The sequence below is a fragment of the Meles meles genome, chromosome 10, assembly GCF_922984935.1.
Source record: "Meles meles chromosome 10, mMelMel3.1 paternal haplotype, whole genome shotgun sequence".
In the NCBI taxonomy this organism is placed as follows: Eukaryota; Metazoa; Chordata; class Mammalia; order Carnivora; family Mustelidae; genus Meles; species Meles meles.
Window position 1 is genome coordinate 94,441,128 of NC_060075.1, and position 27,234 is coordinate 94,468,361.

Below are 27,234 nucleotides of genomic sequence, written 5' to 3' on the forward strand. Positions count from 1 at the left end.
GAGACATCGGGGGCTAGAAGAGTGTTTGGGGGTGAAAGACCTGTATCTGAAAAACTATAATATATTGATGAGAGAAACCAAAGATCACACAAACTGACAGAAAGACATGCTATGCTCATGGATTGGAAGAATTAGTATTGTTAAAACGTCCCACTGCCCAAAGCAATCTACCTATTGAATGCAGTCCCTATCAAAAGGCCAATAGTACTTTCCACAGAACTAGAACAAAAAAATCCTAAAATTTATATGGAACCAAAAAAGACCGTGAACAGTCAGAACAATCTTGAGAAAGAAGAACAAAGCTAGAGGTATAATTCTAGATTTCAAACTATACCACCAAGTTACAGTAACCAAAACAGTAAAAACAGACACAGAGATCCATGGCATAGAAGTGAGAGTGCAGAAATAGACCCATGATTGTATAGTTAATTAATCTATGGCAAAGGAGGCAAGAACATACAATGGTGAAAAGACAGTCTCTTCAATGAATGTTGGGAAAACTGGACGGCCACATGCAAAAGAATGGAACTGGTCCAGTTTGTTACACCACACACAAAAATAAACTCAAAATGTATTAAAGGCCTAAATGTGAGACCTGAAACCATAAAACTCCTAGAAGCAAACATAAGCAGTAAACTCTTGCCCATCAGCCTTAGCAATATCCTCAGGCAAGGGAAACAAAAGCAAAAATAAACTATTGGGACTACATCAAACTCAGAAAGTTTTGCCCCATCAACAAACAAAAAGACAACCTTACAAATGAGAGAGGATATTTGCAAATAATATATCTGATAAGAGCTTAATAACCAAAATATATAAAGAGTGGATATAATGCAACATCAGAAAAACAAATAACAAATTAAAAAATGAGCACTGAATCTGGACAGATGTTTTCCCAAGAGGTCATCCAGATGGCCAACAGACACATGAAAAGATGCTCATGACTCATCATCAGGGAAAGGCAGATGAACCACAATGAAATCTCATCTCACTCCGCTCAGAATGGCTAGTATCAAGAAGACAGGAAACAGCAAGTGTTAGGGAGAATGTGGTGAAAAGGGAAGCCTTGTGCACTGTTGGTGGGAATGTAAACTGGGGCATCAACTATGGAAACAGTAAGGAAGTTCCCCAAAAAAGTAAGAATAGAAATGATATATGATCCAGTAATTCCACTTCTGGGTATTTATCCAAGAAAAACAAAAACATGAATTCAAAAGGATACATGCACCCTATGTTTATTGCAAGCATTATTTACGACAGTCAAGACATGGAAGCAATCTGAGTAGTCATAACAGATGGGTGGACGAGGAAGATGTGGTATATATACACACAACGGTAGACTGCTCGGCCATAAAAGAGATGAAATCTTGCTATTTGATAGAACATGGATGGACTTAGAAGGTATTATGCTCAGTGAAATAAGTCCGATGGAGAAAGACAAATACCATATGATTTCATTTGAATGTTAAATCTAAAAAAAAAAAAAATGAGCAAACAAAAGACAATAAGGAAGAGAAACCGAATCATAAATATGAGAACAAACTAGTGGTTACCAGGTGACGGAGGAAGGAAAAAGGGCAAAATATGTGAATGGGATTGAGAGGAACAGACTTCCAGTTATAAAATAAATGCCAGGGATGAAAAACATAGCATAGACATGAACAGACACTTCTCCAATGAAGATATACAAATGGCTATCAGACACATGAAAAAATGTTCATCATCACTAGCCATCAGGGAGATTCAAATTAAAACCACATTGAGGTACCACCTCACACCAGTTAGAATGGCCAAAATTAACAAGACAGGAAACAACGTGTGTTGGAGAGGATGTGGAGAAAGGGAAACCCTCTTACACTGTTGGTGGGAATGCAAGTTGGTGCAGCCACTTTGGAGAACAGTGTTGAGATTCCTTAAGAAATTAAAAATAGAGCTTCCCTATGACCCTGCAATTGCACTACAGGGTATTTACCCCAAAGATACAGATGTAGTGATGAGAAGGGCCATGTGTACCCCAATGTTTATAGCAGCAATGGCCATGGTCGCCAAACTGTGGAAAGAACCAAGATGCCCTTCAACGGACGAATGAATAAGGAAGATGTGGTCCATATACACTCTGGAGTATTATGCCTCCATCAGAAAGGATGAATACCCAACTTTTGTATCAACATGGATGGGACTGGAAGAGATTATGCTGAGTGAAATAAGTCAAGCAGAGAAGTCAATTTTCACATGGTTTCACTTATTTGTGGAGCATAACAAATAACATGGAGGATATAGGGAGATGGATAGGAGAAGGGAGTTGAGGGAAATTGGAAGGGGAGATGAGCCATGAGAGACTTTGGACTCTGAAAAAGAGTCTGAGGGTTTTGAAGGAGCAGGGGTTGGGAGGTTGGGGGTGCCATGTGGTGGCTATTATGGAGGGCACATATGGCATGGAGCACTGGGTGTGGTGCATAAACAATGAATTCTGTTACGCTGAAAAGAAGTTAATAAATAAAATACAGCATAGAGAATATAGTCAATAATATTGTAATAAGGTTGTGTGGTAACACATGGCAATGACATCATTCAGGCTGAGTGTTTCATAATGTATGTAATGGCTGACTCACTCTATTTTACACCGAAAACTAATACAATATGTCAACTGTGTTTCAATTACAGATTAAAAGAACTTAAAGGTAACTCAACTTAGATCATAGACCTGATTGTAAAATACCAAACTGCTAAAGTCCCAGAAGAGAATGCAGGAGAAAAATATAGCTGACCTTGGGCATGGCAATGACTTTTCAGATATGGTCTGTGAAAGAAAAATTGATAATTCAGGCTTCATTAAAATTTAAAACTTAAGGGAATGAGAATAGAGGCCACAGACTAGAAGACTATCTTTACAAAGACATGTATTTGATATAGGATGGATATCCAAAATATAGATAAAACTTTTTTAAAATTCAACAATAAGGGAAATGAACAACCAATTAAAAACTGGGTCCAAAGAGTCAAAAGATCTGAACAGATGCCTTAAAAAAGATGACCAGATGGAAAATACACGTATGTAATCATGAACAGACGCCTTACAGAAGATTACCAGATGAAAAATACATGTATGTAATCATGAACAGATGCCTTACAAAAGATGACCAGATGAAAAACACATGTATGTAATCATGCTCAACATCATTAGTCATTAGGAAAGCACAAATCAAAACCACAACAAGATGCCACTTCTCACCCACTGGAATGGTTCTCACCAAAAAAAATCATAACACACGTATTGCATGGAGCACTGGGTGTGGTACAAAAACAATGAATACTGTTACGCTGAAAATAAATTAAAAAAAATAAAAAAAAGAACTCCTCAAACTCAACACACAAAAAACAGATAATCAAGTCAAAAAATGGGCAGAAGACATGAACAGACACTTCTCCAATGAAGACATACAAATGGCTATCAGACACATGAAAAAATGCTCATCGTCATTAGCCATCAGGAAGATTCAAATCAAAAAAAAAAAAAAAAAAAAAACCACATTGATATATTACCTTACACCAGTTAAAGTGGCCAAAATTAACAAGACAGGAAACAACGTGTGTTGGAGGGGATGTGAAGAAAGGGGAACTCTCTTATACTGTTGGTGGGAATGCAAGTTGGTGCAGCCACTTTGGAAAACAGTGTGGAGATTCCTTAAAATATTAAAAAAAGATCTTCCCTATGACCCTGCAATTGCACTACTGGGTATTTACCCCAAAGATACAGATGTAGTGAAAAGAAGGGCCATCTTCACCCCAGTGTTTATAGCAGCAATGGCCACAGTTGCCAAACTGTGGAAAGAGCCAAGAAGCCCTTCAAAAGATGAGTGGATAAAAGAAGATGTGGTCCATATATACAATGGAATATTATGCCTCCATCAGAAAGGATGAATACCCAACTTTTGTACCAACATGGATGGGACTGGAGGAGATTATGCTGAGTGAAATAAGTCAAGCAGAGAAAGTCAATTATCATATGGTTTCACTTACTTGAGGAACATAAGGAATAACATAGAGGATATTAGGAGAAGGAAAGAAAAAGTGACTTGGGAGAAATCGGAGGGCGAGATGAAGCAGGAGAGACTGTGAACTCTGAGAAACAAACTGAGGGTTTGGGAGGGGAAGACTTTAGGGGGTTAAGTGAGCCTGGTGGTGGGTACTAAGAAGGGCACATTATTGCATGGAGCACTGGGTGTGGTGCATTAACAATGAATCTTGGAACAACTGAAAAAACTAAAATACGATTTAAAATATGATTAAAATATAAAATACAATAAAAAAGCTCTTTTAGAAGAATTTGCTAAAAAAAAAAAAAAGACATCATAACTGATGTAGGCAGGGACGAGGAGGATTTGGACCCTTCTACGTCACTGCTGGGAATATAAAATGGTACTTTGGAAAGCAATCTGGAAGTTCCTCAAGCAGTTAAACACAAACTCACCCCTGACCCAGCAATTCCCCTCCTAGGTATCTGCCCAAGAGAACCAAAAACACAGGTCTGCACAAAAACCTGTACATTCATGTTTATATCAGCATTATTCATAAGAGTCAAAAAGTAGAAACAACATACATGTCCATCAAATGAGGAATGGGTAAAACAAATTTGTTAATATCCTCACAAAGGAATGTTATGCATCACAACTTTGTTAATGATGTAGAAATGAAGACTGACATCAATTTAAAGGCAGATTACTTGGGTCCTGACAAGCCACAGGGCCTCTCTTGTTATACAGTTAAAGCTCTCAATATAGTCAAAAGCCTCATACATTTGCAGGAACTTACTTACATAAGTACTTGTTATCCTCTGGAGCTCTATGCCTATTTCTCTCAAGGAGTCAAAGGAATGGATAATTTTGGGTTCCTTCTACTCCTATGCAGTTAGCACTCCTTTGCTATTCGGGAGGAAGGTGCTGGAAATGAGCACAATGTCTTTCAAAGGACACACATAAACACTCTCCTGCGAGGTCCTCTGGCATTTGAGTGGAAGACACCTAATTCTATGCTAAGAACTAGAAGGTGAGCTTCTTGGGAAAATGGAAGAACATCTCTTCACCTCCAATGATTATAGAGCAGGTCTGTTTGTACCCGGGCCTTTCCCTTAGTGACTGTTGTCCCATGTCCTTGGCCTATTTAGGACAGTTTCCTTGACTCTACACACCTGAGGTCAGCTTCCTTACCCCAAACCTCCAGCTTTCCTGGCAGGACCCAGCATACACAAGGAAGACCAGAGAGAAGCACCAGCTATAATAAGAAACTAAAATGGTGGCACACTCCCATGTTTGTGATTGGTGGAAACCACAAGTCCAGCATGCTGGTGATGCTTACACACAGATGAGGTGAGCTTAGTCTGCACCAGTTTCTTTGGGAAGGGAGGTTATGAATCCTACATATCGTGCATGAACCAGGTGCCTTCCATATTTAGGGAAGATGTTGGCCACAGTTGGTGCAGAGGAGGACAATCAGGATTGAGATAGTGCTTAATGCCTTGACCTCTAAACAATTGCCAAGAGAACAGTTGTTAGCCTAGAGGAGAGCCAATGAAGGGAATTCACTGGGTACTTGTTGGACTATGGGGATAAGTGTGCATAGATTTAGAGCAGGAAATATGAAGATTCATGGTAGAAATCTGGGTGGAAAGGAGGACAATGATGAAGCATTTGGTGAATGGGCAAGGGTCTCATTCCCAAAAAATGGAACAGAAGCAGGATTCTCTTCTCTATGGTGAGAGGAGATCCCTACTTTGAGATGAAAACTTCAATAGATGTCATGCTTAAGATTCTTCTCAACTTTAGGATTTTGTACTTCTATGATTCCCAAAATATCTTCAGATTTAATAACTAAGCCTCTTGACTCTGTACCTCCAAAAATTGTGCTTCCTCTTCAGTGTTCCATTGAGTAGTGATACCACCCTTTATCCAGCTGTCCAAGCCAGAACCCGAGGGTCATCCTGACCTGTCCCTGTCCATCCCCCCATAGACATGCACTCATCAGCTTGCGCTTCTGTTCACCAAACACCGTGTACATCATCTACATTTTTCTCTTCCCTACCTCAGGCTATCATCCCTTCTCCCATGGGTAGGCAGCCCCTTACCTGGCCTCCAGGCCACACACCCTCTCTCTGTGGCCCACACCCAAACCATCTTCCCCCGTCGGCAGTATTGCTTAGCTGTGCAAGTGGCTTCCTAGCACAGAGACCTCAGTGACTTCCTGGAGAACCTTAGATCAGTTTCCGGATTTTGAGCTGGCCACTAGGCCTCTGTGGTGTAGCCCCTTCCCAGCCAGGCAACCCCATCTCTCGCCATCCCTGCTGCTTGTCCTCAGACACCCAATTTCTACAGCAGCCATGTTCAAACAGGCAGACTCATGGCGGAACTTTGGCTTGGGCTCATGGCTGAACCTTTGCCAGATGCCCAGCCTCTCTCACTCAACTGACATACCCACCTTCCACCCCAGGGTAGGTGTCTCTCCCTCTTCTCTGATAGCCCTGCCTTGTCCCAGCACAAATTAGGCACCCATCCTGCATGTCTCCACAGCCCCCCCACAGTTCCACTTCAGTCTACTGATCTCCAAAAAGCAACAAATAGAGCACCTGATGCTGCATTTAGCATCTAGAAGATGAACGCTGGCCAAAGTCCACAGAGGTGGGCAAAACAGCCCCATCAGTATAGTCTATGCCTAGAGATGTTCAAGGTGGCATTCCTGTGATCCTAAAAGAAACCTGGAAAGGACTGTGTAACCTGAATTATAGGACATGAAATTCTAATGTCCAAAACACAATTGCTGTAAGACATGATCCCTCACCACGATAACCTCATTCCTGAAGCCTTGTCCCCAAGAGCCCACAGCTTTTCCCATGTCATGGGAGCCTGAGGTGCACAGAGCACCATATGCATGAGTCCTTGTGCAGCTCAGGAAGGTCTCCTGTATCCCCAGCAGGTTTCAAACATCTTTTCATAACCTGCTGTGCTGTTGGACCAGGAATGCTGTTATGCATCATGAATTATTAACTCCTTTGCCTGACAGATAAGAGTTACAAAATTCCCTGCATTTCGATCATAAATCTCAGTTTCACCTGAACACAGCGTGACTGGCTCTAGACAGGCAAAGTGCTGGCTGGCGACGGCTGGGCTCGGCATGGAGCAAGTGCCCCGCAAGAGCCTGGCATGGATGGTTGCTCAGTCGTATTTCCATGTGAATTTACTTCACAGTGCATTGAACATGGAGGTGGAGGTGAGGCCTGAAGCACTAAGGAAGAGTGAAGTTTCTAACAGTGCAGAGTAAGGACATGTTTTCTGATGTAAAACCACAAAAAACATAAAAAATTACAATTATCGGCTACATCAGCCAAAGTGCCGATGGCTCTTTTCAGACCCACTTACAGGGTTGCCATGAACCTCAGTTTCTGCTCTGTGCAGAGAAGGTAACTTAATAAATATCCCGGATCCCCGATGTCCCCCTCCATTGCTGGTATGTACTTCTAACAACCATTTTTAGGTGTGATATGGGAAATCTTTCTATTTTGGTGATACACACCACACACACACACACGCACGCATGCGCACACACACACACACACACACACACAGGCATACTTCATGCATACTTTGTTGTTGGTTTTTTGTTTTGGGGGTTTTTATGTGTTTTTGGCTAAAACCTTTCTGCCCAAGGTGCAACATGCATTTCTTATGTAAGAGAAACACTGTGATTGCATCATGCTTTGTGTAGGAATTCCCAGGGCACTGAAGTAACTTTCTCTGAGCTACATGAGCTCCACGACTGAACAACAACCTGACCCCTGACCCTCCTGAGCCACGGACAGCCATTCCCATTGGCAAGGGCTGTACCCTACCTCCAAATGAATATTTCTGAACCCCCTCCCAATACTAAGATTCAGGATTCCAGAGCTGGTGGAAGTTATCACTTACAGACGAAGCCAATTTCTACGCCAGCATACATTTCATAACCTGAGAATTAGGATTCAGAGTTTTTGCCTAATTCTTTGAATCTCCTTTGCCCCTACAAATGAACATAATGTAAACAATACCCATGAACATCTGCATTAAGGAAACAAGTTCTTATGAGTTAGTATTTCAAGCTACTGGAACTTAAGGCTTTCTAACACACTGCCAAATTGCAACACATGACATTGGACATGACATGGGATTCCAACTAGTGTCGTTAAACTGGGAACAGATTTACTGCACAAAGCACTTTGCACAGCGTGAACTTGGAAGAGATTGGCCACACACGGATGTGGGAGGGTGTCTGGAGTGTGATCATTTATTTGACAGGAACATAAGGCAGTCCTACTTCAGGAAGGGCAGACATACCAGGCACAGAAAAAATTTAATATCATCAAGCTAAGCCATCCCTTTTAGTTAGAAAACCTGAAAGTCCAAGAGCACGACAAACAATACAGTTTGAATAAAGTTTCAAGGCTTCGCGATTTTAACGTCCTACGGTTTGGGGGGTTTTCTTTCTTTTTTTTTTAAGTTGAGGAATAATTGACTTATAACATTATATTAGTTTCAGGTGTGCAATAGAATGAGTCAATATTTGTGTATCTTGTGATCACAATAAGTCTCACTACCATCCAGCACCATACACAGTCACAAAAATTTCTTTCTTGTGACAAGGACTTTCAAGATCCTCAGCAACTTTCAAATATGCACAACAGTATTCACTACAGCCATCATGCTGCTCATTACATCTCCACACTTACTTATTTTAGAGCAGGAAGTTTGTGCCTTTGTCCCCTTGCACCTGTTCCCCCACTATGTCCTCACTGACTGCTCAGTGTGTGGTAACTGGGTTCCTTCCATTCCTCCTTGTGTTTGTGTGACTAGGAATCCCAGAGGCTGAGATGCTTCTAGGAGGCAGAGTTACTTTTCATTTTCCACATAGAGAAAGGAGCATGGGGTGAATTCCGCTGACCACATGTGGCTTTTGACTTCCTGGTCCTCAACGATTCATCATCTCTCTAGAATATTCTAATCTGTTTTGTGCCGTGAAAGAATTTTTAGAAGTATTTTTACTCATCAGTATTTACACTCTTCAACAATTACAGTACCATGAACAGGATTCTGTAAAACCTAAGTGGCTTGGGGACACACACAAGGAAAACTCATAACAGTGCGTCTTCTAAGAAAACATCATTTGAAAGAAGCAACTGTTTGAAATTAAACAGAGTCGATTTCTAGTCTTCAATTAATTATAGTTTTCCATACGGGTTGGCTATCAGGAAGAGAGAAGGGACTAGAAGGAGGTGCTATCCCTCAGAGGCTCATTTGTTCTTAACCCATTATCCAAAAATTTTGAAATCAGGAATGCCGAAATGACCTGGGATGACTTTACCTGTCAGTGAGGCTGCAGGTATCTATCTGGAGGTCATGGAAAGTCCCCAGCGACCCCTGCTGTACCGTGATGGGGTCCACCACCTGGTCACCAACAGAGATGAGCCTCAGGCAGCCCTGAAACGTGGCCAGGGGACTTCCACATCCAGGGCCAGAGCTGCTGTTGGGACAGCCTGAATGAACACAGAGACACACAAAGGAGAAAGTCAACAGTCATGACCAAAACAGCCATCAGTATTCTGTACGTGCAAGTTTACCGCCTCTGGCTCACAGATGCCTGAAGATTACGCTTCTTCATGGACCGGGTGGTGGATGGCTGAGAACAGACACTACTGGTTTTGGTAAAACACAGAAATAACAACTCAAGCCAGGCTGGTGGACAGCTGAGCCAAAGGTAGACTCTACCAGTAGAGTCAAGGCCCATTTCCTCTAAGCTGAGTTTGATTTCTATTATGAAACCACCCAAAGAAATCAGTCCTTTCAGTATATTAAACTATATGAAGTAAAGGCCATGGGATAACAGAATCAGAAGGAAAAAAAATCACAGGCCTACCAGGACCTACAAAATTTAAAATGCTTGAGAAATAATTATGTATGTGAGATTCCTACTCTGAGCGTGTGTGTGTGCGTGCAAGCACAACACAGTTAAAACAAGGTTTGACCATAAACAGTCAGAGACATCTAATGACAATGTAGGTGACTTAAATTTCCAACTGTTTCTGAATGAGGCATTTTAGTCAAATACCTTTTCTCACACACACACACACACACACACGCGCGCGCGCGCGCGCGCGCGCACGCGCACGCAGCTAACAAGTATCTCAATGATACGGTCCTGAGAATAACGGAGAAAAGTTAGCATCCTGGGGCACCCCATGCAAGAAGAAATGGGCTTTGACTGTTTTCAGTAATAGTAAATTTTTACAAGTTCTGATGCATTCACTAATTGGCTTGCTGTAAATTACTGTTAAATCAATGAAGGAAAGAGGCCATCAGACCACAGTGACTCACCAAAAGCTTTAGTGGCCCAGGACAGCAAACCAGACTCTGAGACTGTAAATGAGTTTGATTTCTGTGTGGCTTCGTGTGGCTCATAAAGGCTCTGAATCCAGAACCTATGGACAGCGACCCCAGACAGCCACCCCTGCTTTCAGCTGGAGCCAATCAGTAATTTCTCTCCTTGCTGCCTCCCCTCCTCTCCAGGAGCCTTTCTCCGGCTCCTGCCCATGGAGCACTCCTGACCACTTCTATTTTGGTGTTGTGTGATTTGGATCAGTTTTTGCTCCAAAACACACTTAAAAATTTGAATCTGCCTCAGGTTATCTTCTACCATTACAAACCACAATGCCTAGTCAGTGTTTTATTGTATCCCCCTGGTTTCCCATGAGGACAAGGCTCTTATACCCATGATGAGCAAGGACACAGCTTTGAAATCAAAGTCAAAGCCAATTGGGGTTCAGAGCTGCCTCCTTCCCCTCGTGAGGTCAGCAGGCTGGCGGATGCTCTCCCACCTTCTGTGGAGCTGCCCTCAAAGCAATCACAGGTCCTTCGATATGAGCGCCTCCAGATTCCCAGGGGACAGGAAAAGAAAACACACTCACAGCAATTGCTTTGGTGAAAGGCCATCATGGGGAGAAATCTACAGACACAGCTTCGTCTCCATTTCACAAACACCCCTCATTTGGGGGACTGAGGTTGAGCTGCCCTGGCTGCAGGGAGCAGAGTATCATGGGTGGTACCCTCCCCAGGGATGTCCAGTGCCCACGGATGCAATGTATGGGTCAGTGACCCACAGCTTCAACTGGGATGTCCGTGAGGGGCAATGCTTCTTCAGAGCTCCCTTGAGGTTTCTATGGTAATGGCATCACACCTCGCCTTTCTGCTCATCCCACTGCTCTCTCCCCCACAGTGGGGGTCATTCCTGAGAACTAACCTCACTAAGCCACTGTACACACAAATGTCCCAAGCAGAGAGCCAGCTTCCTGGGAAACCTACCTGTAGCCACATGGGATAAAAATCTCCAAGCATTCACTTAATTAAATATTTTACTTTCAGATGCAAACACAATAGAAGCACATTTTTTAATAATTTAATATTCTTTTAATTCCAAGAAATTGTGAAGTAAATTTTATGCTTCCTGAGAAACTCGCCTATTTTATTCATTCTCTGCCTTATACAATTATGTCTCATTGACATCATTTCCAGGAGAATGTTTTCTTTTAATTTGTTAAATACAGAGTCATAACTATTCATCTTTCTAAAAAAATCATTAAAAAATCATTTTCTAAGCATTTAAATATTAAGGAAGTTTTTGGTAATATTTACAGGTGGGATTTGAGGTTACTTTAGAAGTCTCTTATTTTTTAAATGGAATGAAATCAATAATTTATTTTTTTAGAAATTTATTTGTTTATGTGAGAAAAAGAGAGATAGATAGTGACAGCATGAGGGGAGGAGGGACAGAGGGTGGGAGACTCAAGATGGGAGCCCAACGTGGGGCCGGATCTCACAAACTTGAGATCATGCCCTGAGCCGACATCAGGCATCAGACATTGAACTATGCAGCCCAGGTGCCCCTAGAATCAATAACTTCATAAAGATTTTATTCATTATACCTATATGTTTTTCTTTCTCCTTTCTCTGAACTTTTGTCATGAGGGTCACTGGTGCACCTTCAATGGACAGGGACTGAAGACAGAGCCTCCTCTTGTTCCCACCCAACGGCCACAGCTTGCACCTAAGAATTTCCACAAGATGCACATGATTTATCTCTCCTCTTCTTTCAGTGACTGAGGCTTTGCATTCCTGACAAATATACCCCAAAACCAGCCAAGGCCTTCATCCGGTTAAACCCACTGTTGGACACAATGAAGCCCCATAAATGAGCCTCGTGGAGACGTTGACACTTCAAATGTGATGTTACATCACAAAGAACGGACAAACTGTCCAGTTTCCCTTTCCTTTTTCCTTGTTTTATGTGAAAATATGCACATTTCTGTTTATAAAAGAACTTCTGGAAGGTTGGATATGTTTGGAAGACACCTGGTGTGTCTTTGTGTCTTTATAGGCGACTTCTACCGACAGTGCTTAGGGACTGAGAACGTTAGGATACAGGATTAGAAACGTTCAGCCAATAAACCTTCCCCTTTCTCCAGATCACAAACTTCAGATGCATCTAAAATACAATGCAGTATCTGGGGCGCCTGGTGGCTCAGTCAGCTGGGCGTCCAACTCTTGATTTCCACTCAGGTCATGATCTCAGAGTCGTGGGATCGAGCCTCGTGTCAGGATCTGCACTGGGAAAGATTCTCTCTCACTCCCTGTCCCTCCCCATCCATCCCCACTCACACACACACACACACACACACACTCTCTCTCTCTCTCTCTCTCTCTCTAAAAAAAAAAAAAGAAAGAAAAGAAAAAGAAAAAATAAATACAGTGCAGTACTTAAGTGTTCCTATAAAGACTCAACTGAATCCAGTGGTCACAAAGAAAATTTTCTCAAAGTGGAATATTAAGAAGGAAAGAAGGAAAGGTCAAACCACAAAGTCCTTCCTTGTTCCAGTTATGAGAGAGAGGTCAAGAAGCAAGGGGTGCCATGGCCCAAGACAAGCCCAGACCACCAGCTGTCTGTTCATCCACACAGATTGCCCAAAGTCCCAATGGTAAGGTGGCAGAGGGTCATTCCTCCATGACCTGATTCGGGATGTACAGTGAAAGTGGACAGGGGATATTTATTGCTAAGTCAATGGAACATATCCATCACCATGGAAGGAGTCAGAAATTTAAGTACCTCTGAGGATAACAGAGAAATTGGCACTGGTTGTCACAACCCCGGAACGGGTCATGAGGTGAGACCTCATTACAGCCGTCATTGTTCTCTGGTCTGCTAAGGCCTCACACACACAAGGACACTCACGAGATTCAGAGCATAATTTAATGTTTCCCAACTCTGCAGGGCATGTGTGCTGGTGGACAGCACTACGATTCCACAAAAGGAATCCAGAGGACAGCAGCTTCCCACTACCCTCCCTGTCAGGCACTGAACACTGAGTATGGTATGGTAGAGCAAAACTGTTATCAGAAGAACAATTTACAAACAAAGCTCACACTGAGGAGAAATAGAAAAGGAAAAAGGGAAACCTGCATTACATGTAAAAAGGCTACAAATCTGCGAGAGGAACTTTGTCATGGAAAGAAAGCCACAGAGCCCTGCTTTATGCCTGCTGTCCTGCCATAATTATTGAGATCATCCCCTCCATTCACTAAAGCATCCCGGTTTGGACAATAAATTATATGGCCACCCTAACTGTAATAGGAAGATGCCTTAATCTGCTCTTATGGGAAAGCATGGCAAAAAAAGAGTCACTGACCACATGGTGAGCAGGGACTTGCCACTGAACCTCCATCAGGAGAGCTGGCTAAGGAGGGTCTCAGAACATGGGGCACTGACTGCCATGAATACCGCTTACTGCCATGGAGCATGGACTGGATAAAGTGGATTTCCCTGTTAATACAATGCATATTCCAGTCCCGATGGATGCTCATTAAGAGGATAATTAAAGAGACACTGGCATACACCACTCTTCGAATTGGATAAAACATCTCTGGCATTGACCTCTTTGGGTCTCAAAGTTCCCACTCAATTTGAAATTGACCTCTCCCCCCCTTTCACCAGAACAGAACTGGGGAGTCCAACGGACCATACAGACGAGGGCTCTGTACAAGGGATTCTTTCACTGTGCATACAGCTTTGAGCACAGCACATCTACTGAGAACCAGGCTGCATGTTCACTGCTCCTAGACCTGCCTCTCCTACTTTTCCTTCACAACAAATAATGCTCATCTTCTTATTTAACATCAGTAAATTGGGGTGTTTTAGTTTTGAGTGTTTGCTCCACCTTGGTGACAGCATTAGCTGGGTTGTTTGGAAAGTGTATATTCCTTCTCCAGGAAAAAAGATGCTATTATGTTGGTATAAAAAGGAGAGTTAGCATGGAGGTTCCTCAAAATGTTGAAAATAGAACTACCCTATGACTCAGCAATTGCACTACTGGGTATTTACCCTAAAGATACAAACATAGTGATCCGAAGGGGCACGTGTACCCGAATGTTTATAGCAGCAATGTCTACAATAGCCAGACTATGGAAAGAACCTAGATGTCCATCAACAGATGAATGGATCAAGAAGATGTGGTATATATACACAATGGAATACTATGCAGCCATCAAAAGAAATGAAATCTTGCCATTTGCGACGACGTGGATGGAACTAGAGCATATCATGCTTAGTGAAATAAGTCAATCGGAGAAAGACAACTATCATATGATCTCCCTGATATGAGGACATGGAGAAGCAACATGGGGGGGTAGGGGGATAGGAGAAGAATAAATGAAACAAGATGGGATTGGGAGGGAGACAAACCATAAATGACTCTTAATCTCACAAAACAAACTGGGGGTTGCTGGGGGGAGGTGGGATTGGGAGAGGGGGAGCGGGCTATGGACATTGGGGAGGGGAGGCGAACCATAAGAGACTATGGACTCTGAAAAACAACCTGAGGGTTTTGAAGGGTCAGGGGTGGGAGGTTGGGGCAACCTGAGGGTTTTGAAGGGTCAGGGCTGGGAGGTTGGGGGAACAGGTGGTGGGTAATGGGGAGGGCACGTTTTGCATGGAGCACTGGGTGTTGTGCAAAAAGAATGAATACTGTTACCCTGAAAAAATAAATAAAATGGGAAAAAAAAAAAAAGATTGAAGCCACCTAAAAGCAAAAAAAAAAAAAAAAAAAGGAGAGTTGAATACGTTGGTTTGAATCAGTGCCTGGAATTGCTTTGTAGGAATCAAGTGGTGTTTACAGCGGAGTACGTACAGGTCATTCTGAATTTATACATTAGTTACAGATAATGTGCTGTGATTGCAAGATCTTACACTATTTTTGCCACTAAGAGCCAAATTTTAATTATAACCAAAAAACAGCAAACTGGTAATGAAGAAAAGTCATTATACTCTCTCATGGGATGTTTAAACTTTGTAATTCTGCTCATTTTAGAGACATGATTTGTTATTGGAAACTGTACTAACGAGACCGTTTTTCTGCACATCAACACAATTTTATGAAAACACGTAAGAAAAGCCCATTATGCTTTTTTTTCCCAATACACTGCCCCCAAATCTCTAGGGTCCTTTCATAGACCAAAGGCTGGAAACAACGAAAGGTTGTTTCATTAAATTGACTGTGTATATTAGGAAAGCTTGACAGTTTGTACATAAGGAAATTTTTTTAAATCACTGGCAAGATGATTCTTGGCAGCTCTAGGATATTTATCACATTTTTGTAATAGCAAAAAAATGGGCACCATAAGGTTGTTGCTCTACAATAAAACGGGATGGTGGATTTAATAAGTGAAACATGGTGTCATACACATCGAAACCACAGGGCAGTAAAAATTAACTAACTTTACCTATAAATACTCACAGGGCTGGATCTCCAAAACTAATCTAGAACAGTGACAGCAATAACAATAAACAGAACCCAGAAGAAGGCACACGGTAGTGCCCTATGTGTGAACTGAAAAGCAGGAACACAGAACACTGCTGTGTGAAGTCACCTGCATGGATATAGGTTCTAAAGAAAAGCAATACATTAGAAATTACAAACTTTCAGTTGTAAAATAAATAAGTCATAGCAATGCAATGTACAGCATGGTGATTACAGTTAATAATACCTTATTGTCTACTTAAAAGTTGCTAAGAAAGTAGACCTTAAAATTTTCATAACAAGAAAAAATTGTAACTATGTATGGTCATGGATATAAACTAGTTATTGTGGGATTATTTCCTAATGTATACAAACACTGAGTCATATGCTCACATCTGAAACTGACATGGTGCTACATGTTGATTAAAACATAAAAATGTGATACAAAGATTAGTAAAAAAGGGGGGGCAGGGTAATACTTAACTGGGGGAGTGAGAATTTAGAGGAGCGAGGGAGACATTAAAAGCATTGTAGTGTCTAATTGTGTACATTAGGGGGTGAGCCCACAAAAGCTCTTTCAAGAAACATGAGTAGTATTTTAAAATACATACATGAATTACATAGTGACTTCATATCACATCAACATGTAAGTATTTATGGAAAGTACCTGTTCTCATGTAGCTGTGCATTGCACATTTGGAACTTGTCCGATGCTCAAATAAGAGAGAAGACTCTGTAGTTTTAGAAAGCTTTTTTTTTTTTTTTACTTTTTAATACAAAATAACTAGTATTCCATTTTGTACCATTAAACAATACAGCAAGGACTTTTCTTCCTATCCCTTTTAGTGCTTCAAAATCTTTTACATTTTAGGGGTGCCTGGGTGGCTCAGTGGGCTAAAGCCTCTGCCTTTTGCTCAGGTCATGATCCCAGGGTCCTGGGATCGAGCCCCACATTGGGCTCTCCGCTTGTCAGGGAGTCTGCTTCCTCCTCCTCTCTCTCTATGCCTGCCTCTCTCCCTACTTGTGATCTCTGTCAAATAAATAAATTAAAAAAAATCTTTTAAAAAAATCTTTTACGTTTTAAGTTACAGCTCCTGGATAAATTCTTTATTTAGTTTTGAAGAAATCGGTTCCTCTGCAGAGCTCTAAAATCCATCATAAGCATAAAGGTTTAAAAACCTGTCTGGGTCAGAGGTGCACCATATTTGGCAGGCGGGGAGAGTGAGCAATCCAATGTTCTAATGCTCCTGGTGCCGCTCCACGCTCACAGTGATGCTTGATTTAGAGGGCTTGAAAGATTAAACGCCCTGTGTGGGCTTACTGTCAACTCTTCAGGAGGATTTTATACTTTCTTATTGGGCTATCAAGTTATCTCCACCATGACCTCGAACTTATTTTGGAAAGAAACAACCATAAAATGCGAAACAGGAATAATATCAAGGATGGCTTCCAGCCATGATTAGAAGGAAGTCTCACAACTGACAGGCCTAAGCTTCTTGTGGCTCAGAATTTTCACACGGATGCCTCAGAACAGACATTTGTTACCCTCAGAAGCTCCCCCTCCCTGGCTGCACAGATCCTGGACAGACTTGGTCAAAGTTCTACCGAACAGGCAAACGCACCGTCTCCCACAGTTGGGTGATGGCCTGGTGTTGTCTTGGTAAAGTTCACCACGAGGTAGTGAGTGAGTGTCAGTAGCCATTAAATTCCTCTCTTGCTCTGGTGTAGGTAACGGCGTCTTTGTGCATACACAGTGGGCAACAGAACGCTTCCTGAACATTTAGGGCAACAGAGCAGCTGGGGATCTTGGGGAAATGCAGATTCTGGTTCAGGAAGTCAGGGGAGTTACATCTGCACCTGTGAGAGGCTTGAAAGTGGTGCTGCCATGGGTGGCTCCCGGGCCACACCGGAAGACCTGGGCCACCCGGTGAGGAGAGCAGCTGATGAAAAGAAGACCACCCATGTGCAACAAGAAAACTGTCGCATAAAAACACCTGAAGGAAAGGTTCTAAGGGTTATCTGGCCTTCCGAAAATACTCTACAGTGAAGCACAAAAGGTTAGAGACAGAGAGCAAGGACCCTCAGAGTGGCCTGCACAGAGTCACCTGGAGAGCCCACTCCCCGGGCGTCAGAGCCAGAGAAAGCAGATCTCTAGGGACAGAGACAGGCCCTAGCATTCTGGAAGGTTTCCAGGTGACTGCAGTGAAAACAAGTGCTAAATTCAAAACCAATCTTAGCAAATGCACATCAAAACAAGGCCCCCCGTAGACTTGCGTTTTAGGCCATAATTTACCGCCTTTGTCCGGGGCGCCTGGATGGCACAGTAGGTTAAGCACCCTTTTCTTGGTTTCGGCTCAGGTCATGATCTCAGGGTCATGAGATCGAGCCCATGTCGGGCTCTGCACTCAATGGGGAATCTGCTTGGGATCCTCTCTCCCTCTCCTTCTGTCACTCCCACTTGTGCTCTCTCTCTCAAATAAGTAAATAAGTCCTTAAGAAAAACTTACTGTCTTTGCTCAACATTCTCATTGACTAAGGTGAAAGAGAAACCTCACTCTTCAGTATTAACCTTCATTTAAAAATGCCGGTTGGAGCGGGCTATGGACATTGGGGAGGGGAGGAGAACCATAAGAGACTATGGACTCTGAAAAACAACCTGAGGGTTTTGAAGGGTCAGGGGTGGGAGGTTGGGGGAACAGGTGGTGGGTAATGGGGAGGGCACGTTTTGCATGGAGCACTGGGTGTTGTGCAAAAAGAATGAATACTGTTACGCTGAAAAAATAAATAAAATGGAAAAAAAAAATAAATAAATAAATAAAAATAAAAATGCCGGTTGTCGCAGAAGGCAGGAGCTGGAAAGACAAGGATGGTTTGATTGCCAGCACCACCAGTTCCTTTCACTTACCGCCCAAATAATAGGTGTCCCCTGAATCAATCTGCCCACGCAGGGAGTGAGCTATAGAGGCTGCCTCACCATCCACCATCACATTCAAGTGATTTCCTTTCAACAAGAGGGACACTGAATGCCACTGCCCATCACTTAATCCAGCACCTGGAAGTAAAAAAAATTGGGTAAGAAATTCCTAAAAACCCTATAGATACAGCTACGCAGAGCCATGCTTGAAAACAATACAATCACGATCTTAGACACCCTACCAAACTTCACCATGAACTCACCTGAAACCCACCAGGTTAATTAGCTGGCTGGGCAATGGAGACCCACCACAGAGGACAGCTGGGCCTCTTAGAGAGAAAGGGAGAGACTTGGGACAGATGTGAGCTTGGGGGTTTCTTAACAGGCAATGAGATCACATGGTATCCTGGTCATGTTTATCTAGGAGGAAGGGGTGACCTGTGGAGTGATGCTCATTGAGTAAATGTATGGTTCCAGAAGGTCCTTGCATCTGACCTCCCACAGTCATAGATTGGCCAGTTGCGTTCTAACACAAATTATATTCTAGCAAAAATTACTGTGGTCAGTTAAGAGTATTAAGACATAGGTGCACATGGCAATGACTGTGTTTCACTTTCTCATCACTCAGTTAAATCAGAAAAGTACAGGGAGAAAAAAAAAGAAAGCTGAATTGAAGGAGGAAGGAAGAATCAAGAGTGGACAGTCCAAACATTCTGCCTTGGACAGCACAATCTTAGTTTCTCCCAATGCTAGGGCTTTAACAGACTAACACAATAGGATCCTGAACAAACTTAAAATGATCAAATATCCTAGTCCCCTGGCACAGGGCGTACTTCCCCCTCTTCTAGTTTGTTAATATTTTAGGATGTTGAGAAGCATAAGATTTTCCAAAATTGTTGTTATAAAAATAAAAGCTTGTCCCTACTTTCATTTATTATTACTATATATAATCTTGGTACACTACTTAGAAAAATATATCATATATATCAATATAACTCTTTAGAAAAAGTGTATCAGCAACTTAAGTATTACTAAAATATGAAAATTCATAGAACAAACTGTAAAGTTTAGAAAGCATCACATTAAAGTGTATGTGTGTGTGCATACTCAATCACTGTCTAAAAATGGACCAAAAAACAGTAGGAAATATTTTTAAATATTAACATTAACTTTGGATGAGAGAATTGTGTTTGCCTTCTTGCCCATATCCCATTGGCCAAAGCGAGTCATTCGTTCAAAGGCAAGGGACTCCTCCCCTCCACGGGGAGGTCAGGGCCACTGTCACGACCCCAGACTCACCTGCTGCTCTGAAGGAGCACAGTGAACAATTGGAATCTTTAGAAATTGTCTTACCCAACAGGGAAACAGGCCATAAACAAACACTTCAGCTCATTGAAAACAATAAAGTGAGACTCTTTTGATTCCTTTGATGTCATGCCCAAGCTCACGAATGAGCCTGCCTGACTCTAATTTGATCGTCTTAGGGGATTGTCCTGATAGATTAGCCTATACCTCTTGCAAACGAGAAAGGCTCAGACTGCTTAGAGTCCTCTGAGTTTTGAAGTCAACCTGCAAGTTTCAGAAGTTATTTTATAGCTCATGGGGGTATTAGCCCCAAAGAAAATATGGTCATGTTTCCAGTGGAAAGTTAACCAGGCATATTTAATTTAGTATCAGAGTTTGGCCCAAGGAACCTAATCAACCCCGTAAATCCATGTTGCTCCAATGCTCTTTAATATGTCAATGACACTGCAATTAAAAATGAAAATACAGCTTTTTTTGTCTTGGCTTCATTTCTCATCAGTGATGTTGACATGGATTCAAGACCCATGTGCGTGGGAAATATGTTTCTGGCCTGACCCAGAAGGTCATAGACCCTACTGTAAAAATTGCGATGCCTCTGCTCCTCTCAGACTGTGAAATAGGAGCAATGGTACTTCCCAGCACTCCCTTTCAGGGACTTTAGCTCTTTGCCATGTACACACATCTCTCACTTACTGTGTCACATTTGTGAATCCAAAACTGTTGCAAAGGCCCCACATGGGTTAGGTTCATGAGCAATGATGAGAAAGCTGACAACAGAATATGGAGGATTGCGGTTAGATACTCAAGACCTATGTTATGACACCCGTCCTGAAGGAAATCCTCCAGCCCCGGAGCTGAAGGAATCCACAAACAAGAACCTGGGAGTGTCCCTTCCACTCTTGTCATTCAGTATTTATTTTAAAGTTTACCTAACATTATCTGTCAGGACAGAACCACATCCATTTAAAATCGATGGTAATGGGGCGCCTGGGTGCCTCAGTGGGTTAAGCCTCTGCCTTTGGCTCAGGTCATGATCTCAGGGTTCTGGGATCAAGCCCCATGTCAGGCTCTCTGCTCAGCAGGGAGCCTGCTTCCCCTTCTCTCTCTCTCTCTCTCTGCCTCTCTCTCTGCCAACTTGTGATCTGTCTGTCAAATAAATAAATAAAATCTTTAAAATAATAAAGTAAAATCTGATGTTAAAATTCCCTCCTGTCCCCCCCCCCCCACCACCTGTCTAGGACATAGAGTTATTTCCTGGGAAAACTTGCAGAAAACACTCCAGAATATCTCCTTGAATGGGTAAAAGATGCCATTTACCTCTATAATAAAAGACTGTTTTAATAAAATTCGACATTCTCATTTAAAAGTGAAATGCCTGCTCTTACGATCATTCTGTTTCTCCCCATTATAATTCTCACCCTTTGTGTTCCTTTTGTGTGTCTTCTACCCTCCTCACTTCTGACAGAACAATGGTCTGTCTCCCAGGCAGCCCTTACAGCCAAAGGATGGATGGAGAAAGGAGGGGCAGGGGTGTTTTGATTTGTGCTACTGGGAACACGATGCTCATTCTCCCACCCACCCCCCAGCTCCACGAAGGCTTCAGTCTGGGAGGCCAGTGATGGTCTCGGGACTAGTTCTGGAATAATGAGAACTAAAGGTTTGGGATTGACTGCTGACTAGCAGGCACTGGGCTCATGGTCTGTAGGCTCAACATCATTGCTTCTACGATCGGTCACACTAGTGTCACTCCAACGACGAGGACTCAAGGCTTGGGGAGAACACAGGTGGCACTTTTCGAGCCCATCAGCCCTAGCAGGACAGAAGTGGTTCTGGAAATGGGCCTGGGAGGCGAGTCCTCTCACGCACCCCTCCCACCAGCTTGTGTCAAATCCATCCTGATCGCAGAGAACACTGCCCTGGGCAGTGGAGGCCCTTTGGGAAAAGGTGGACCGTGTCTTTTCCTACAGAAAGGGAACACATGCTCGCCTCCCCCCACGCTCCACTGGCCCAGCTCCACAAGCACACGGACACTAGATTGTACACTCTGGACCTTTCTAGATCCCTTCACAAACACAGTGAGGTAACTATTTGGATAAAGGACCCAAAAGCTGGAAGCAGGATGAATGGTAACTGGGTGTCCTTTCCTGGCATCCGGCGTGATTATGTGTCACTCAGCCTTTAAACTTTGGTTCTTGGTTTGGTAGGTGCTTTCACACTTCATCCAAGGTTTGGAGTGAAAACCAGTTACCATCTGTCTCCTCTTCCTCACTTTCTGTGCCTCACAGACACCGCACCTTTCTCCAACTGAAGGCTCGTGGCCTGCTGCCCAGAGTGCGACTCTCGGAGACATTTTTCCAACAGCATCTGCTCATTCTGTGCCTCTGTGTCACGATCCTTCAGATTTTTTCATCACTGTGACATTTGTGATGCTGATCTGTGATCCGTGATTACACCTCGCTGAAGGCTCACGTGACACCATTTCTTATCAATAGAATTATTTTAATTAAGGCGCGTATATTGTTTTTCCAGACATAAAAGTTCCTGCACATTTAACAGTACAGACATAACTTTTATATGTGTGGGAAAGCAAAAAAAAATCAATTTGGTTCACTTTATTGCAATATTTGTTGTATTTGGGTGGTCTGGAACCAGATCTGAGTATCTCGGAGGCAGGCCTGTATTTCAAAGGTTAAAAAAAAAAAATCACCCCTCAAATGCTTCTTAAAAAAAGCAGCAAGAAAAATGCACCTCTGGTTTGCTTCCAAAAATTAATGCACTGTCCAGTGAAAGCTTAAAAAATCAATTCAATAAAACGTTTCTATAATATTTTAGTGCCAGCCTTCAAAAAAAGTTAAATAACTAATCTCAGTGTGTTGGAAGGGAGAACGGTGTGTACTCATGTGAAGCAACAGCAAAACACTATCTCTTCATTAATAACGAATGCAGCTTGTAGATGTACACAAACCAAGATTGAAGCGATTTCCACAATCTGATTTGACACTCCTGGTTGTGCTCATCTGAGGTCCACAAGGGAATTCCCTACACCGGTGGTCAGATTTTTTCTTTTATTTATAAAGAGAAACAAAGAGCTATGTTTCATTCCCAGCTTTCAATTCCGACCTGGTAACCTGGGTCAGGCAAGGCGCTCCTTCCATAGTCAACACTCATGGAATGACACCTCCCTGGCTTTACATTTTCACCAGCACTCTAATGCAAAACAGTCCCCAGTGTCTGAGGATAACATGACCCTGGAAGGGAGTTTAGAAATGTGGGTCCTTCTTGGAAGCCAAGCAGAACATTCACCTATAGTTATAAGAAGCCTTATCCAAAACAGGGATTCCCAAAGGAATGGAAAATCTGAGAAAAATCGTAACTTCAAATATTATGATTGGTGTGCATATAGGCTCAAAAGATGGTATAAGGAACCTCTTTTGTCAGGACTCTGACTTAGGCTACTGTTCTCCAGTGTTTCAAGCAGACTGCCAACTTCCCACCAGAAGTTGATAACTAGGTTATTTTTTAAACTTTTAAAAAATATATTTATTTATTTGACAGAGAGACATCACAAGTAGGCAGAGAGGCAAGCAGAGAGAGAGGAGGAAGCAGGCTCCCTGCTGAGCAGAGATTCCGATGTAGGGCTCAATCCCAGGACCCTGAGATCATGACCTGAGCCGAAGGCAGAGGCTTTAACCCACTGAGCCACCCAGGTGCCCTATTTTTTTAAAGATTTTTTATCATTTATTTGTCAGAAAGAGAGAGAGAGCACACAAGCAGGCAGAGAGGCAGGCAGAGGTGGAGAGAGAAGTAGGCTCCCTGCCGAGCAAGGAGCCCAACATGGGACTCGATCCCAGGATGCTGGGATCATGACCTGAGCTGAAGGCAGCGGCTTTAACCCATTGAGCCACCCAGGCATCCCTATTTTTTAAACTTTTTGAGAGGTATGTGTGATCTGCAGCTAACTTCGGGTCACACTGACTCACACACCAACAGCCTGGATGTACCTAGTTCAAAAGTAAAAGAACTCTAGTTCGCTCTAGAAGGATTATGAGTATCTTACTGATTCAGTTGCTCGTTTAATGCAGAGGTGACAGAAGGACCATGTGGTCACAGTAAATGCCTATTACCTGCTGTGACATCCCTCGCCGGGTGTCCGGGCTGGAAGAGACTCAGCCTGAGTTTTCCATCATTAAGAACGAGGACGAGAGCCGCTGGCCCATGTTGGAATTGAGTGGTCAGCAACAGCCCTGCCCTGTTCCACGTTCGAAATTGGAAAGCGACTGACACCTTGTCCTCTCCAACGGTGCCCGGTAGAGCCAAGTAACTCCTGGAGCTCAGAAAAGTGATGGGCACAATTTGAGGATGTGAGCACGAGAAGGACACATTTCCCTGTGAATACAGTGGAAAAGGATTTAGGAAGGGGCAGAAGGGATGCTTTCGTGAAAAATGGGCATTCCAAGAGGTGCAGTTTCCTATCAACCTTCCAGCAAGCAAGGACCTAAGAACTAGGCTTCCCCATCCAACTGCAACCCAGATTTACCTGACAGGTCCCTCAAACCGTGACACTGCCCTGGCTGGGTAAACCTTCTTCTGAGGCCTTTAGGGCAGTTCTGTCTCCTCCATTTCTGGGCATTGGCAAAGGAATCTCAAGACACATCTTTCCCAGGCCTTGTGCTGGGCTCAGGACACAACAGAGGAGACAGATTTCTTATACCTCAAGGCACTGGCTGTTTACATGCAGCATGGAGCCCAGCACCACGGACAGCGGCTCTGGGAACCTTCCCGCACTCCCCTTGGTTGTGTGAACTCTAACACACCTGTCGCTCAGGGAACACAAATATCTGGCTCAGGCAGGCCCTGGGCTTCGGCCCCTCTGAGGCAGGGGTGTGGCCGGTCTGAGCGGGCTGCCCACCTCTCAGAGGCTCCCATGGGCCGTGCCAACCAGCATGCTCTCCCCAGCCTGACCTCTGACCTGCTGGCTGCCTGTTGCCTTTACTTCATTCTATTTTACTAAAAAACATACCGTTGAGCTTTAGATTATGTCTGCTTCTCCAGGAGAAAACTTACCTTTAATCATAGTGTTTGGGAGGAAGGAACTTTAGTTCTTAAAAGAACTCCAGTTAAGTGGGGTGCCTGGGGTCTCGGTGGGTTAAGCCTCTGCCTTCACCTCAAGTCATGATCTTGGGGTCCTGGGATTGAGGACTCAGCAGGGAGTCTGCTTCTCCCTCTCCCTCTGTCTCCCCCCCCCCTGCATGTACTCTTTCTCTCTAAGTAAATAAATAAATTCTCTTTTAAAAATTAGATAAATTTTCATAAATTCCAGAGGAATATGTGCCCAAACATTGCCCTTCCTCTCCAAAATGTATACCGTAAAAGCACTGTAATCAAGTCAATATGGCATTGGTATGGGGTAAACACAGCAGCGGAGCCCAGTGACTGACCCACAGGAAGATCTGAGACCACAGGTACAGCCAGTACATATTGAGAAGTAAGATTCAAGCCTGTGCTCAGAGGTTGGGTCTGGTCACTAAACACCTCAGACACTAATGGGTACCCACAAGACCTAAGATAACTATGATCCGCACAAAGAGTAAAGACCAGACAGTCGAAGACTTAATTTTTTTTTCAGTTTTAAAGTAAATAAATAAAGGAAACCGTCTTGAAATTTTTACAGGAAAATCCTTGAGACTGTATCTAGAGTCTAGGGTTTCAGAAGTATTTCAAAGCAAGACCAAACACTTCAAAGCTATTTTTTAAAAAATACATTGACTACGTACCAATAAAGGCATTTATATACTCAACATGGCCCATAACATTTAATATAAAAGATACGATATATGATATATAATTATATTATAACATGATCTTCTATTTCATAGAAAATTGGTTAATCTGAGAAAACATTTGGATCATGAATGACATAGGGTAATCTATCAAACCTAAAACTCTCTTATAAATTGGGGCACCTGGGTGGCTCAGTCAGCTGAGTGACGGACTCTTGATTTTGGCTCAGGTCATGGTCTCAGGGTCCCGGGATTGAGTCCCATGTGGGGCTCCGAGTTCAGTGGGGAGTCTGATTGAGAGATCCTCTCTCTTTATCTCGCTCATGCTCTCTCTCTAAAATAAATAAATCGTTTTTTAAAAAAAGCATTTCCACAGGGGCGCCTGAGTGGCTCAGTGGTTTAGGCCTCTGCCTTCGGCTCAGGTCATGATCTCAGGGTCCTGGGATCGAGCCCCGCATCGGGCTCTCTGCTCAGTGGGGAGCCTGTTTCTCCCTCTCTCTCTGCCTGCGTCTCTGCCTACTGTGACCTCTCTCTGTCAAATAAATAAATAAAATATTTTTTTTTTAAAAAAGCATTCCCACAAGGTTTCGCTGAGTTGGAAAATGGAGATGGAAAAAAGCTTACATAAAACAATCTCATTTCTGTAAACGACACTCGATATGGAGGCATCGATATTCACAAAGCTGGGTGCACTGATTGTAGAGGACTCGGGTCTAAGGAACCAAACGTGGAAGGGCAGACGCTAGCTTAGTAACATGCCGGCCCGGGGGGACGACATGCAGCCACGTGGAGAGACGGAAGTCTGACAACAGTCCAACCCATCTAAGGGGTCCACCTGCTTTGAGATAACATGCTCCTTATTCACTGACCTAAAGGAGATCCACAGCAGACAGATCCTTGGCCTTGGGGAGAGAAGGTCCCAAACTTTCCTAGTTGTCTGTTTGAAGCCACATCTGCCTTCTGAAGAGTCAAGCAAGTTTTCTGGAGAATCTTTTTCTTTCTTAGGTCACAGGACTGATTTTACTAACCTCCCTTTGTGTATCCGTGGGCCTTGGCCTCCCTTTGCAGAACAATGGGGCGTTCCTGCACATCAGCAAACAGGCACCAGACCACCGGGGCACAGCCCCTGAGCACGGAGATAGAGTTTGTGGCCAGCACCACGGAGTCTGCCCGGGATGAAAAGATGCAACAGGCCACCCCCTCCCTTCACCGACCCCCTCCTAACCTCTCTGCAAATCTCTGGGCTGGGCAGAAACCCGGCAGCTGGCTTTTGCAGAGGAGTCCACCTTCTCCCCAGGTTCCTGACCTCAAATTAAATTAAGCTCAAATTCCTTTCCAATCCAAATTTGTCTCTCGAGTACTGGCCTTTCGAG

General features: G+C 43.2%; 1 protein-coding gene across 4 annotated transcripts in view; it reads right to left on the reverse strand.

The window, feature by feature from the left end:
• LOC123952300 (contactin-associated protein-like 3) overlaps window positions 1–27,234 on the reverse strand; it is a 210,634-nt gene that overhangs the window by 58,431 nt on the left and 124,969 nt on the right. For all 4 annotated transcript variants that reach the window (XM_046021655.1, XM_046021654.1, XM_046021657.1 and 1 more), the window contains 3 exons: window positions 24,206–24,467; window positions 18,768–18,914; window positions 9,385–9,556 (listed from right to left, as the gene is read on the reverse strand). In XM_046021655.1, coding sequence (XP_045877611.1) covers window positions 9,385–9,556; window positions 18,768–18,914; window positions 24,206–24,467 — 581 coding nt within the window. The remainder of the gene's footprint in view (window positions 1–9,384; window positions 9,557–18,767; window positions 18,915–24,205; window positions 24,468–27,234) is intronic.